Source organism: Erinaceus europaeus, chromosome 18 (genome assembly GCF_950295315.1).
Source record: "Erinaceus europaeus chromosome 18, mEriEur2.1, whole genome shotgun sequence".
NCBI classification, from domain to species: Eukaryota; Metazoa; Chordata; class Mammalia; order Eulipotyphla; family Erinaceidae; genus Erinaceus; species Erinaceus europaeus.
The window spans coordinates 32435585-32452082 of NC_080179.1; the positions used below are offsets into that span (position 1 = coordinate 32435585).

General features: G+C 36.5%; 1 protein-coding gene and 2 non-coding genes across 6 annotated transcripts in view; 2 read left to right on the forward strand and 1 right to left on the reverse strand.

Moving 5' to 3' along the window:
- ITGB6 (integrin subunit beta 6) overlaps window positions 1-4937 on the forward strand; it is a 76449-nt gene extending 71512 nt beyond the window's left edge. For all 4 annotated transcript variants that reach the window (XM_060177822.1, XM_007523781.3, XM_060177821.1 and 1 more), the window contains one exon: window positions 3193-4937. In XM_060177822.1, the coding sequence (XP_060033805.1) occupies window positions 3193-3291 (99 nt within the window). In that variant the 3' untranslated portion in view covers window positions 3292-4937. The remainder of the gene's footprint in view (window positions 1-3192) is intronic.
- LOC132534483 (U6 spliceosomal RNA) lies at window positions 2168-2274 on the reverse strand. The gene has a single exon (XR_009546193.1). It is a non-coding gene; the product is annotated as a U6 spliceosomal RNA (small nuclear RNA).
- A 6782-nt stretch (window positions 4938-11719) lies between the features above and the next one.
- On the forward strand, window positions 11720-11926 carry LOC132534522 (small nucleolar RNA SNORA73 family). The gene has a single exon (XR_009546226.1). It is a non-coding gene; the product is annotated as a small nucleolar RNA SNORA73 family (small nucleolar RNA).
- The last annotated feature ends 4572 nt before the right edge of the window (window positions 11927-16498 follow it).

Sequence of the window (16498 nt, forward strand, 5' to 3'; positions counted from 1 at the left end):
TGGGGAGCCGGGGGCTCAAACTGGAATCCTTACACCAGTCCTTGGACTTTGCACCATGCGCGCTTAACCCGTTGCGCTACTGCCTGACTCCCAGCTTTCTTCTTTTTATGTATAGATTTTTCATAATTAAACAAAGGTCTTTAAGAAATTTAGCTGTGGACTCTCAATGCAGATAATAACTGATTCATTGCTATCAATGTAAAATGTAATCTGACCAGATAGTTTAGTGGGTTTAGTACTAATGATGCCAGAGTTAACTTCACTTGATCCCATCATGGGCATATATGCTATTTTAAACTCTTGTCAACTGTCAAGTGCATGCTTGGTAATGATCAGAAGAAGACACCTAGGCAACATATTGTTGCTTAGTAAAAAAATAATAATAATAATAATAATAGCAACATCTACTGGAACTGATTTCTAATATAAGAAGGCCACACTCTGAGTGGTTAACAGATTTTTGAAAACTATTGGTTCATGGTGCTGTTAATATCCTAATTGCAGCTGTTTTCTGAACATTTGTAATAATTCTAGAAATAATGAACAGGTGTCTCACAAACATTTAGACAAGTATGTGAAGTGCATCTGTTAACTGACACACATTGTAATGTTCTCATACAAAGGCATGCATATTGACAAATGATTAATATCTTTAAAATAAGATTTTAATCAACAATTAGTTTTCCAAAAACATGAATTGCTTTTCCCCAGGATATATAACATGACTGAAATTCAAATGCTGTATTTTTGGTCTTTCTTCATCTAAAATGGAAAAAAAAAGTGCAATAAACAGATAAAAGCATAAATGAAAAATATTACTCTCTTGTTAATTTGAGTTTCTCAGAATCACAAATGCTTAGTATTCTTGACTAGACAATGACTGTGTAATAATTACTCAGATGCAAAAGAGGTTTAATTCAAATAATTCAATTAAAATTTTTCAGATATATTCTGTGTGTGGTGGGGGGAGTTGCTCAGTATGCATCTATTTTGATTCTCTCTCTTTTAAGCAGTTGTATATTTGGAGGGAGGGAGCGAAGGAGGAAAAGAGAGTGAAAGAAAAGAGAGAGAGAGAGAGAGAGAACTATCTGACAAAGATAGAAGCCAGGGCTTCATTCATATGTATTGAAGTTCTGCATTTACTATGCTAGGCCACCTTATAAACTACAGATTTTTTTAAATCTAAAACTTATTTTTTTTTCTCAAGAATTAAATTTAACTGGTCTTCAGAAGCTAAGGTGTCTCCTGGGACAATAAACACAGTTGATTTTCCTGATTCACCTGGCAACTGACTTTCATTGGACTCTAAAGATGCCAGGGTCCAGGATGAAAAAGACCTTCCTTCTTATCTCCTGAAACACCTCATCATACCTATAAGAGAAAGTTATCCTTTTTATTTTGTTTTAAAAATCCATATTCTTTATGAAAATACAAAGGGAAGATATTTAAATTAATCTTTGATTGGACATTTTTTTCCAGGATGACAGGTCATTACTAGAGGAAAAAAATATGCAGTCTGACATTTCTTGCTGTCAGGGATTGATTTTGTACTGTGCTAAGCAAATCAAGTCTGTGTCTTGTCTGGCAGTTAGGCAGTCATTAAGAGAGCTGTGAGTCATAGTAGAGAGATTTTTCATTGTCATTTTATCAAGCTTTTAAAAATGTGTTATTGCATTTGCAGTATCCATAGCCTAAATAAATACTCCCAGACTCCTGGGCTATCAGCATAGACACCCCAGATTGTTGGGGGAAACCTGAACTTATCTAATAGTGAAGGAGTGCTAAAGCTGAAATGGAGTCAGATAGACCAAGCATGCTTCTCAGCTGGAAATTATATGTGGGGAGTGCTAGAAAAGATTATAAAGAGCATTGTCGTACTTTCATCAGCAAAAACCCAATTTAAGCTCATTCTCTGGCCTCTGATTATCAGCTAAGGGCAGGAGACATTATTGCCCCCTCCCACCAGCCCCATTATAAGAACTTGCTCTTTCCCTTCCTTTAAACATTACCATCCCTCCTGCTCTAAAGTGGTCAGCCTCACTCATCAGAGCTGGCATGGGCCCTATAACTTTATGATATACCACCAAACTATTATAAACCTAAATGAATGGAGTTGCTTCAAAATCTAGAATAAAAACCACACAAAAATAAACATTAAACTAAGTCTACAAAAAAGCATTTCTTCACGAATTTGTGTGTCATCCTTGCGCAGGGGCCATGCTAATCTTCTCTGTATCGTTCCAATTTTAGTATATGTGCTGCCGAAGCGAGCACAAAAAAAAAGCATTTCTATTCAGTAAATTGCAACTCATCTCTTTTGTAGTGCTTATAAATTATGTTTAGCATGGGATGTGGTTGCACTTAATATATTAGAGATGATATGGGATGGGCCCCATAAAAATGTTATTGACCCTCTTACAGTTGTTTACTATTTAGGATGTCTTTTCTGTTCCTTGGGATTCTTCTTTTCCCTCCAGGACTATATTCTACTCATCATTCTCATTTTGCACTTAGGATTTTCATCTTTCTTCTTTACATTTGTCCCTTATTCTTCTGTAAACAAAAATAAGCCTAATTGCTTCTACTTTTTAAAAATTAAATAGAATTGACATGCATTATTTTTGTTTACAAATGAAAAGCTACCTATACCTAAGACCACATCACAGTTCTTTATCCTCCCAAGCTCAAGATCTTGTAACAGCAACACTAAACAAGAACTGCAGTGTTCTTAGAATTATCCAGGTTGATTTCAGAAGTAAAAGTCACATGGCACCATGAATTTCACTCATCATCTCTACAAGGAAACATTTGTCCATTTGCCTTCATTATTGAGATATTATATCTCTCCATAGGCACATGAACAAGATAATGTATTATTTAGTCACAGGTCAAGTCATTGGATCTGGGCCACAAGGAAACAGGCATATGTATAAACATTCAAATAAATGCCTATAAAATAGATTCATGCATATCTGTCTGTCTATATGTATGAATGAAACTGAATTTTTGCATTAAAAATAAAATAAAGATGCATACATTTTAAAATGCAAAAAGTATGAAGTATCAAAGTTATTTATATGACCTCCAAGGTCGAACTTTACTTACTTCCTCTGATTTATAATGTAAAATGAAATTATTTGGATATGTTGAGTAAAATGTACAATTTTAATTTGAACTTCTTTTGCTTTTTAGGGGACCAATCCATTGTACAGAGGGTCTACCAGTACCTTTAAAAATGTGACTTATAAACACAGAGAAAAACAAAAGCTGAACCTTTCCACAGATGGATAGAACTAATTCACATATGGGAAAAGTATGCTGCACTGATATGAAATGTCAATTTACTCTTTTAAGTTTTCTTTAGTTGTTGCTTCAATATGAAGTTGGCTTAAGATAATTACAGGTCATTTAGAAATCAGTTATTTTCTATATGAAGGTTAAAAACTATGTTGGCATGTTCAAAATAATCAAGAAGAGAAATATCCTTAACAAAAAGGTGACTTTAGGAATCACTTGAGGAATATTAACTCTGTTGCATTAATGCTTCAAAAAAAACCTCAAAATGGTTCATGGGGGCCGGATTTGCATTTGAAAAATGCTTGAAATTAGAATTTCATCTGTTGTAGCAGTACAGTTACCATAAATTCCATATGTTTACATTAAGTGCTTATGTTTGCTAATTATCTATACACATATAGAAAATAAATTTACCCTTTCCTTAAGGAAGTATTTTAAAATCTAAAATAAGAGAGCAGATTCCTAACTTACTTCAGCTGAGGGGAAGCAGTTCTTCTAAGGATGCCCCAAATGTAAGAATTAAAATTAAATGGTAATAATTTCTTTGGATTTATAAGAACCTAAAGTTAAATATATAGTATTTTCTCTTCTTCACAAGTGAGAAAGAGGTAGTTTGTAAATTTAAAAGTCACTCATAAAAACAAAATTAACAAGTCTGTTATTTAGTTTGTTATTACTAGAAAAATAAATTTCTATACTCAGCATCCATATTGATCCTGAGTTTTCAAACTTCATTCTTTATTTCTCCCCTTCTCAATCTATTTTACAAAGTTTCACAGATTTCCCAACCTTGCAATCATCATGTGGAGTCTTGATTACTTGTTAGATAATTAAATGATTAGATAGCTTATTCTAAAATAGCACTAATTACACAAAAGTAATATGGGTTAAACAGAATAACATTGTAAATAGTTTTTTAATCAAACAGATCAAGAGTACTTAAGTCTTCACAAGCAGTATGTTTTATATATATGTGTGTGTGTCTGTTATTTTCTCATTTGCATAATTCGACTTGTACATTTTAGTTGCATATAGTGACTATACATCATGTATTTACTTTAAAAGTAAGATCTTATTTGCTATACTTTGGATAATTAGGATCCATTAGTTTTTTGGAAAGATGAACCCCATAGAATATACTTTCTTATGACTGATACATCTTTTCAGGCTTTTATCTCATTTGATCTTCATAAAGAAACTAAGATTCAAGGAGTAAATAGAAGAGATGACTTCAGAGTAAGATCTTCTGATACTAAACTATGTTTTCTTTCAACGGTACAAGACTGACTCTTGCCAGTAAAATGACTGGATGATTTTAGTTAATTAAGTTAGTATTATTTGTTTGAAAATGCACTGAGATGAAACATATAACATTCAAACTACTGGAACAAGGATTGCATATTGTACTTTTATGCAATTATTCTTGGGATAAGTATAATGAATAGTTCATTAAATAATGAAGGTTTCATGTTTATTCATTGAGTTGGCACAGAGTAACCTATGATATTTCTTCACTTCTACCAGGTAGAGTTGTACGTATATGATCACTTAGAGACTTTTCCCCCTGATTTCTAAATAACTCAGGTAAATTAGACATCTGGGGAGTAAATGACATTAAATGAACTACTAAATGCAATGGACTGATTAGCCCATGATTCCTTTCATGATTTAACCATGATTCCTTTCATGGTTAAAGCCAAGGCCTGGGAGAAAATCTCAAGCAACAAAGAAGTGGCAATACTTATAACACAATAGTAGTTTATATCTCTATATGTCCTATTTTTTGTATTATTATTATTAAATTGGGACTTTATATATGTGTATTTCGTGTGTGTGTGTGTGTGTGTGTGTGAGTGTGTATTGGGGAAGGTAGAGGATTGTCTGCTATTTCTCTGAATATTGTTTTAACTTAAGGCTGGACCTTGAAAATATTAAAACTATAACAGTAGTATTGTTCATTGAAGAGTATGTTACATGAAGACAAAATGTTTTTTTTTTGTAAGTTGTTTTGTGTCCTGTGTTAATATAAATAAACATGGTAATTTAAAGAAAGTATATTAAGGAATAGTGACTCTCTTATACTTGTTAAAATGTGCCTTTCTTGGATTCCCAGTATAAAGTGCTCTTATTGTCTTACTGAGTTTATTATGGAGCCATGGAGAAGAACAGAGAGTCACTCAAGGTGGAGACTGTAGGAAACGGGATGTTACTAGCTATGTGGTTACCTTAACCATCTCATGAGGTCTTCTAAAACAGGGCTGGACATTATCCCACATTTTGTGAAACTGGCATCTATAAGATTTTTGCTAAGGGTGAATCCTGGCCTACTGAACATACATGTACTAAAGTATTAACCCCAGTACCTAAGAATGTGGATTCATTTGAATATGCGCTTTAAGGGATAATTAAATGAAAATGAAGTCAATTAGGCTGGTCCCTAGTCTAGTATGACATTTGTCCTTATAAAAGAAGCTATTAGGACATAGACATTTATAGATGGAAGACATGTGAAGATTATCATCTATAGCCAGAGGAGAAAATCCTTAGAAGAAGCTAATCTGCCAATACCTTGACCAGGGGCTTCTAGCCTACATAACTGTGTGAAAATAAGTGTCTGTTCTTTACACTACCCAGTAGTTGTACTTTGATATGATAGCTCTAGCAAATTAAAATAGTCATGTCTGTCTTTTTCCATTTAATAGCTTCAATGGTCATTTTTAAAATAAGAAAATTTAGAGAGAAACCAAATGTTTATAGAAGGAATCAGCTTAGAAAAATCTTTCACTCCTTTTTAATCTTTCACTAATCCTTTAAATTTTTCACTCCCTTTTTTTTTTTTTTTAAAAAAAGTCTTTCCCTTTTATTTTCACAGAAGGATATAAAAGGAAAGAGCACTTAAATTATTTAAAAATTTTTTAGAGCTGGTGAAATATCTCACTTGAACAGTGTGCTGCTTTGCCATAAACACAACTGAGGTTTGAACCCAACCAACCCCACATTAAAGGAAGTTTCATGGCTGTGGTCTCTTTCTGCTATTCTGTTTCTATCTAAATAATAATAATAATAATAATAATAATAATAATAATTTATAATGTATCCATATTTTCCAATAGGTTTATAGAACTGAAGCTCAATGACTATACCACCACTCTGTATTTCCCAGTGGCCACTTATTTTTCTTTCTAGTAGAGAAAGAGAAATGAGGAGGTAGAGGGAAGCATAGACACCTGTGGCACTGCTCCACTGCTAGTAAAGTAGGCCACCTGTAGGTGGGGATGAGATGCTTGAATCAAGGTCTTCCCATGGTAATGTGTATGGTCTAGCCAGGTGCACCAACTGCCCACAACCAAATGCACTTATATTCTAAAACAAATTGCTTCATATAGACTGAAAGCTAGAAATATGGAAATCCATAATAGCTTCCTCACTCATTTTGGCCAGAACCAAAAATGTCTCTTTTCTCCCTGATCTTTTTTTCCAGTTGTAACATAGTGGCAGCATTTCTCTCTCATAGCACTTAACATAATGCCTGATACAGAAAAAGACTTGATTAAACTAATACAGTTGGTATTTAAAGTGTAATTCATATATGTTAGACTTAGTTTTTATAATTATGAACATAGTTGTGAACAAAACAAGCAGTCTCTATGCTCCCTCTTCCCTCAAGAATCTATAAAATTTGATAATGATACTAGAAATCACACAGAAGTCAAATCTGGGGTTTCCAGTGCATGATCTCCCAAGGTCTGGCTCCATGACAAGAATAAAGAATGAAAAATGAAAAATTTCTGCAGTAACTCAATCTCCTCTCTCTCTCTCTCCCTCCCTCCCTCCCTCCCTGAGGTTAACTTTGAAGATCAAGATGACTTTTTTCAATTTATAGATATGTGTTTTATGTGGAATCTTACTGCTCAAATAGTACTTGCAGTTTTTAGCCTGAAATATATTTACATTCTTGTTCCTTGTACACAGCCAGTTTTGTTTCAGGTCAGCATTGAAAGGTAATGAATTATGAAGCTCTGTTATTTGTGAGTAACAGAGTAAAAGATTACTCCATTTTTAATCCAGTTTGGTTTGTTAAATAGGTGTGTGTTTGTGTATATACACAGATATATATACACATGTATATATTCCCCACATTTTAACATATACATCTCACCAGACTTACTTGTATTATTAGTTTTATTTGTACTTTTCAATTTAATTGCTGTATCTAATGAATGCATTCATAGTTTACATATTTATCTATATTGTTTATTTTAAGAGATGTTTTATTAGCATTAGTTTTCATTGTTAATAAAAACTTACTGTTAAAAGCTAGTTATATATGCTTACTCCTCCAAAATTCACAACCACATAGTGGTGGTGTTATTTCTATCCCCTATTTTTTTAACAAGGAAATTGAGCATACAGATCTTACTAAGTTGCCAACATCAAACACCTAGCAAATTTTGAAGTCAAGATTTAAACCTAGGAAACATGGATATGTAGTTTATTCTTTTAACTATTATGCTATATAATTTTATTAATTTAGGTAAAAGATATAATAATTAACCAAAATTTACAAGAATTATGCAAAGCATGTTATATACTTATCATATTTAGTCCCTGAGAAGCTGATATTGTTTTCTCCATGTTACTATGAGAAAAACTGCTACTCAAGAAGCTGAGGGACTTGTTTTGTTATAAAAGCCAAGGGCAGGATTTAGACCTGAGTATTATTTCACTATTCAAAGTGTTAATAAACACTGTCCTACACTGAAAGTCACTACAGGAACTCAAATTTTGCTCTATTCTTCCCTCTGTATGCAATGAAAGCTGTTCCTACTAATATTGTTACTGGTAATCTATGTCTGAAGTTGCTTTCCTAGATCTTGTATGGATTTGCACTGATCCACATAGCATCATGATGAAATATAGTATAAATATAGTAAATATAGTATACTAAATATAGTATGCTTTCAGTGTACTGAACTCTAGCCAACTGTGGTAGTGAACATGAGAATTAGTATAGAGTCATATCAAGCTCAGTTCTCACTCTATAACCATATCTGGTACCTTTAAGTCAATTGTCTCAAAGGACTACCACTGTGTGCACACATGTCAAGTTCAGCATCATGAGTTCTAGAGGAAAATTCTACATTGCTTTAGAGCAGTGTGTCTTTACAAGTAAAGGAATCTTCTCTCCACAGCAAAATCTTCCATATCTACACTGCCATATTCTCAAAATGTTGCTGCTTTATGCTACTCATTTTTTTAAATGAGTAGAAATGTCTGTCCCTCTCCTATTTTTTTAAAAAAATTTATTGGGGAGATTAATAGCTAACAGTCCACAGTAAATACAATTGTTGATATATGTGTAAACATTTTCAGGTTTCTTCAAAACATTCTGACCACCAGCCTAGGTCTGCCTCCACTATCCTGCATCAGAACCACTCCCTCTCCATCCATTCAGAGTCCTTCCTTTACTTTGGTGCAATACATGAAATCCAGTCCAAGTTCTACTTTGTGTTTTCACCTGTGTTCTTATTTTTCAGCTTCTATCTGTGACTAAGATCATCCCATATTCATCCCTCTCTTTCTGGTTTATCTCACTTCCTGATTCCTTCACTTCATGATTCCTTCAAGCTCCATCCAAGATGAGGTGAAGACGGTGAATTCATTATCTTAATAGCAGAGTAATATTCCAATGTATATATATATACCACAACTCAGCCACTCATCTGTTGTTGGATACTTACGTTGCTTTCAAAATTTGGCTATTACAAATTGTGCTTCTATGAACAAAGGTATACACAGATCTTTTTGGATGAGTATATTTGATTCTTTAGCATCTATTCTCAGGAAAGAAATTACAGGATCATAGAGTTCTCCAGACTGTTCTCTACAGAGATTTGACAAATTTACTTTCCCACCATCAGTGCAGGGGGGTTCTCCCCCCCCCCACAATCTCGCCAGCATTTGTTGTTGCTACCTTTTCTGATGTATGACATTCTTACAGATGTGAACTGGTATTTCATTGTTGTCTTTATTTGCATTTCTCTGACATGCAATGACTTAGAGCATTTTTTTTCATATGTTTGTTGGCTATTTGGATGTCTTCTTTGGTGAGTATTCTGTTCATATTCTCTCCCCATTTTTGTATGGGGTCATTTGTTGTTGTTGTTGCTGAGTTTGGTGAGCTCTTTACATACTTTTGGTTATTAGCCTCTTGCCTGATGTATACCATGTAAGCATCTTCTACCATTCTGTAAGGAGTCTCTCAGTTTGGGTAGTGGTTTCTTTCACTGTGCAGGAGTTTTTCAATTTGATGTAGTCCCATTGGTTTATTTCTTAGTCTTCCTTGCAGTTGGACTTGTATCATTAAAAATGCCTATAAAATTTAGATGGAAATAGTGTGTGTTGCCACTTCCTCTAAATAAGTCACAGTTTCTGGTCTAACATCCAACTCCTTGATATATTTAAAATTTACTTTTGTCCTCTGCTAATCTCAACAAAACCAATGCAGTCAGTGCCATCTCAACATGTCCAGAGACAGCAGTGTCACTTTGGACTATGTCCAGAGATAGAAGGCCTGGGATATCAACTTTCCTGCTCAGGTTGCAGATGCTAACTTGAGGACACCCTGACTTCCATGGGCAGACAACCTCATCAATGTGTCTTGGGACCCCCCGCTCCCCCAGAGCTCTGATCCACTAGGGGAGAATAGAAACAGGTTGGGGGTATAGATCACCTGTTGACACCCATGTCCAGTGAAGAAACAATTACAGAAGCCAGATCTCCCACCTTCTGCACCCCATAATGATCCTGAATCCATACTCCCAGAGGGATAAAGACTAGGGAAGCTTCCAGTGGAGGGGAAGGTATATGGAACTCTGGTGGTGGGAATTGTATTGAGTTTTACCCTTTTTATCCAACAGTTTCATCAATCATTATTAGATCACTAAGAAAATTTTTTAAAAGTTTACTTTTTTGTGTGGTGAAATGTGGTTCAGTTTCATTCTTCTGTAGAGTTCAACCCAGTTTTCACAGCACCATTTGTTGAAGAAACTATCCATTCTCCTTTCAATAGTGTGGGCCCCATTGTAAAAAATTAGATGTCCATAGGTGTGGGGGCTTATTTTTTGGCTCTCAATTCTGTTCCACCAGTTACTGTGTCTATTTTTGTTCTAGTATCAAATAGTTTTGATTATAGTAGCTTTGTGATATAGTTTGAGATCTGGGAGTGTGATACCTCTCGTTCCATTCCTTTTTCTCAAGATTCCAGATAAACTTTTATAGATTTTGTTCTATTCTAAATAAATTGGTGGGAATTTGATGGGTATTGGATTACATTTGTATATGGTTCTGGGTAGAATATTCATTTTGATCATGTTAATTCTTCCCATCCATGAACATGGAATATCTTTCCACATCATTGTCTCTTTTTCTATTTCCTTGAATATTGACTCATAATTTTCAGTATACAAATCTTTCACTTCTTTTGTTAGGTATATTCCTAGATACTTAATTTTTTTCTGCTATAATAAATGGAACTAATTTTTTATATTTTTTCTTTATCTGACTTAGTGCTTGCATAGAGGAAGGCCACTGACTTTTGTATGTTTATTTTATAGCCTAACACCTTACTATATTGCCTGATAATATCCAGAAGCCTCCTGCTAGATTCTTTAGGTTTTTCTATGTATACTATCATATCTTCAAATAGTGAGAGTCTGAATTCTTCCCTTCCAATTTGTATTGCTTTAACTCCTTTCTCTTGCTTGATGTTTATGGCAAGAACTTCAACATTATGTTGAATAATAATGGTGATAATGGGCAGTCCTATCTAGTACCGGATCTGAGTGGGAATGCTTCCAGTTTCTCACCATTGAATATGATGTGGGCTGTATGTTTGCTTCATATGGATACCACTAGGTAAAGGAAATTTCCACTTATTCCCAGTTTTTGTAGTATTTTGATCATGAAATGATATTGTATTTTGTCAAAGGCATTCTCTGCATCTATTGAGATAACCATATGGCTTTTGGTTTTTCTTTTACTGATGTGGATCACAATGATTGATTTATGTACATTGAACCAATCCCTGGAATAAGTCCCACTTGATTGTGATGTACAGTCTTTTTACTATACTTCTATATCTGGTTTGGCTAGAATTTTGTTCAATAATTTAGCAATAATGTTTGTTAGAAATATTGGTCTATAGTTTTATTTTCTTTTCATTTTTTGTTGTGTCCCTTTCTGGATTTGTTATCACCATGATGTTGGCTTCAGAGAAGCTGAAAGGGAGGGGGGGCAGATAGCATAATGGCTATGCAAAGGGATTCTCATGCCTAAAGCTCCAAAATCCCAGGTTCAATCCCGTGTACCAGCATAAGCCAGAGCTGAGAAGGTCTCTGGTAAAAACAGACAAACAATAAAACCAACATGGATACCCCTGGGAAGTCACTCTCCCCAGGCTCTGTGCAGGTGGCAAACAGTAGCACAGGGCTCTGCCCAATTATCTACAGTCCCTTTTTACAGTGTTGGAGATAAAGCTGAGCCACTGAGTTTGTGCCTGCATATTCTTACAGCATCCCAGAATTCCACGGACCCATAACTATGAAAACAAACCATGAACAAAACAGTTTACCAGAAAACCCTCTCTGGGTATAGGTTATTTTCTTTCCATTCTATCAGTTTTCCTGATTAAGCTCTTACCTTGTTTTGCAGCTTTCACTGGGAATTCTGAACAAGTTGATTAATGGGGAAATGTCTTCACCTAGCTTTAGTCCATTCAACTATATTGGGATCCTTTATCTGGAAATGTTGTAAAGTGAATTATGAACAATTTCTAGAAGATAAACATTAAGTTTCAATTAAAGAATTGAAGGTGCATCAAGAAGATAATAGCTCACTGGTATAGTCCATGACTTGCTATAAGCTCTTACCTTGTTTTGCAGGATAAAGTCCCTGTGTAGTTGGGTTGTGGAATAGTGGGCATTTACTAAGTAGAAAGATAACCATGAGAAATAGATATGTCTATTTCATGGGTCTTGGAGATGGGAAACCCAATTAAGCACCTATGAAATTTCATGCCACCCAGCAGAGGGAGGTCCTGCATTCATCAAGATAGTAACCTGAGGGAGGAAAGTGGAAGATTACTTCCTCTGATAGTTGATTAGTCAGAAGTGATAGATAGGAGAGTTCCTTTGCCTCACGACCTCTCCAACAATTGGTGCTTCTATTTTTCTAATGTATAGCATTATCAGAGTTGTGTAAAGTGATATCTCATTGTTGTTTTATTTTTATTTTTTATTTTTATTTATAAAATTTCTATGACTAAAAGTTAATAGGAGTGTACATAAACACCATTCCCACCACCAAAATATTGTGGTTTTTTATTTACATTTTCCTGGTTATCAGTGACTATGAGCATTTTTTTGCACATTTCTTTTATTTATTTATTTAAAAAGGGAGACATTAACAAAACCGTATGATATGAGGGGTACAACTCCATACACTTTCCACCATCAGATATCTATATCCCATCCCCTCCCCTGATAGCTTCCCCCTTCTTTATCCCTCTGGGAGTATGGACCCAAGGTCATTGTGGGTTGCAGAGGGTGGAAGGTCTGGCTTCTGTAATTGCTTCCCCGCTGAACATGGGCGTTGCCTGGACGGTCCATACTCCCAGTCTGCCTCTCTCTTTCCCTAGTAGAGTGGGTCTCTGGGGAATCGGAACTCTAGGACATATTGGTGGGGTCGTCTGTCCAAGGAAGTCTGGTTGGCATCATGCTGGCATCTGGAACCTGGTGGCTGAAAAGAGAGTTAACATATAAAGCCAGACAAATTGTTGAAGAATCATGGACCCAAAGGTTGGGATAGTGCAGATGAAGAGTTGGGGGGTACTCACTGCAGACTATTGTTTACTTTTGCTTTCAGGTATATATTCTGCCCTAATTTATGGATACATGTGAACATATGCTCTATCTCAGAGGACCTGGTCTATATCTAGGTTTTGGGACTTTGTTAAGAAGAGAACCACCTGGGATGGAATTAGAGAATACTATGAAAAGAAAGTCTCACCCGAGTAATGAAGCTGAAGGGCTGTCATTCCACACCTGAAGTCTCTGGACACAGTCTGAAGTGAAGCATGCTGAGGTGGCACTCGTTGAGTTGATTAGGGTGTGATCAGCGGATGCAATATTATTTGATATGAATTGAGAGAAGCATGCAGGAAAGTGCGCCCTACCCTAAGGTTCCAGGACTGTGGGAAATATAAGCTCTATAGTGGAAATGTGAGGTTCCTGCTGTCTTAGGGTTCAAGAAGACAATGGATAGTTACTGTTATCATCACATTATTTGGTAATTGGGTTAACTTAGAAAAGTCCCTTTGTTAGGATTTGCTGTATAATACCCAACATCTTGTATATAGCTGTGTCACTGGTTGCTTCTGTTCTCCCTGGTCTAGGCTTTTGAGAGAGTCAACATATCAGAATCAGCCTATGTATTAAAAAAGATTTAGTCTGTGCTTTAAAAAGTTTGAGACATGCAATCTTCCCCCTCTCATATTAATCAGTGATTTATATGACTACAAATTAATAGAAGTGTACATAAACACCATTCCCACCACCAAAAGACTATGTCCCATCCCACCCCCCACCGCTCCAGGAAGCCCAATGTCCACCCTTACCCTCACCCCAGGTATTTACTTTGGTGCCCTACTCAGGATTCAGTCAAATGCTGCTTTTAGTTTCCCTTTCTGTTCTTCTTTCTCAACTTCTGTTGATGAGTGGGATCATCCCATACTCATCTTTATCTTTCTATTTTTTTTAATTTATTTTTTATTTAAGAAAGGATAAATTAACAAAACCATAGGGTAGAAGGGGTACAACTTCACACAATTTCCACCACCCAATCTCCATATCCCATCTCCTCCCCTGATAGCTTTCCCATTCTCTATCACTCTGGGAGCATGGACCCAGGGTTGTTGTGGGTTGCAGAAGGTGGAAGGTCTGGCTTATGTAATTGCTTCCCCGCTAAACATGGACATTGACTGGTCGGTCCATACTCCCAGTCTGCCTCTCTCTTTCCCTAGTAGGGTGGGTCTCTGGGGAAGCGGAGCTCCAGGACACATTGGTGGGGTCTTCAGTCCAGGGAAGCCTGGCTGGCATCCTGCTGGCATCTGGAACCTGGTGGCTGAAAAGAGAGTTAACATACAAAGCCAAACAAATTGTTAAGCAATGATGGACCCAAAGGTTGGAATAGTGGAGCGGAAGTGTTAGGGGGGTACTCACTGCAAACTCTAGTGTACTTCTGCTTTCAGGTATGTATTTTGCAGTGGTTTATGGATACATGTGAACATATGCTCTCTCTCACAGAACCTGGTCTATATCTAGGTTTTGGGACTTTGTCAGAAAGTGGTCCACCTGGGATGGAATTAGAGAATACTATGAAAGGAAAGGTCTCACCCGAATAATGAAGTTGAAGGTTTGTCATTCCACACGTGAAGTCTCTGGACACAGTCTGAGCTGAAGCATGTTGAGGTGGCAATCGTTGCACTGATTAGGTTGCGATCGGCAAATGCAAAATTATTTGATATGGATAGGGAGAGGCATGTGGGAAAGTGGGCCCTATCCTAAGGTTCCAGTACTGGGGAAAATATAGGCTCTATAGTGAAGATGTGAGGTTCCTGCTGTCTTAGGGTTCAAAAAGACGATGGATAGTTAATGTTATCATCACATTATTTGGTAATTGGGTTAACTTTGAAAAGTCCTTTTGTTAGGATTTGTTGTATAGTACCCAGTATCTTGGATATAGCAGTGCCATTGGTTGCTTTTATTATTTTATTTTTTTTATTTAAGAAAGGATTAATTAACAAAACCATAGGGTAAGAGGGGTACAATTCCACACAATTCCCACCACCCAATCTCCATATCCCACCCCCTCCCCTGATAGCTTTCCCATCTCTATCACTCTGGGAGCATGGACCCAGGGTCATTGTGGATTGCAGAAGGTAGAAGGTCTGGCTTCTGTAATTGCTTTCCCGCTGAACATGGGCGTTGACTGGTCGGTCCATACTCCCAGCCTGCCTCTCTCTTTCCCTAGTAGGATGGGTCTCTAGGGAAGCAGAGCTCCAGGACATATTGGTGGGGTCTTCAGTCCAGGGAAGCCTGGCTGGCATCCGATGACATCTGGAACCTGGTGACTGAAAAGAGAGTTAACATACGAAGCCAAACAAATTGTTGAGCAATGATGGACCCAAAGCTTGGAATAGTGGAGAGGAAGTGTTAGGGGGATACTCACTCCAAACTCTAGTGTACTTCTGCTTTCAGGTATATATTTTGCAGTAGTTTACGGATACGTGTGAACATATGCTCTCTCTCACAGAAACTGGTGTATATCTAGGTTTTGGGACTTTGTTAGAAAGTGAACCACCTGAGATGGAATTAGAGTATACTATGAAAGGAAAGGTCTCACACAAGTAATGAAGCTGAAGGGTTGTCATTCCACACATGAAGTCTCTGGACACAGTCTGAAGTGAAGCATGTTGAGGTGGCAATCATTGTGTTGGTTAGGTTGTGATCGGCAGATGCAATATTATTTGATATGGATTGGGTAGGCATGTGGGAAAGTGGGCCCTATCCAAGGGTTCCAGGACTGGGGGATGTAGAGGCTCTATAGTGGAGATGTGAGGTTCCTGCTGTCTTAGGGTTCAAAAAGATAATGGATAGTTAATGTTATCATCACATTATTTGGTAATTGGGTTAACTTTGAAAAGTCCTTTTGTTAGGGTTTGCTCTACAGTACCCACTATCTTGTATATAGCTGTGCTATTGGTTGCTTCTGATCTACTTGGTCTAGGCTTTTGAGAGATTCTGCATATCAATTACATAGCCTATATATTAAAAAGATTCAGTTTGTGTTTTGAAAAACTTTGAGACATACAATTAATTTTCCCCCTCTCATATTAACTAGTGATTTATATGACTACATTTTACTAGGAGTGTACATAAACACCCTTCCCACCACCAAAAGACTGTGACCCATCCCTTCCACCCACTCCCACCCCCCACTGTCCCAGGAAGCTGCATGTCTACCCCTCACCACAGGGTTTTTACTTTGGTGCCCTACTTACAATTTGGTCAGGTCCTGCTTTTAGTTTCCCTTTCAGATCTTCTTACTCAACTTATGTTGATGAGTGGGATCATCCCATACT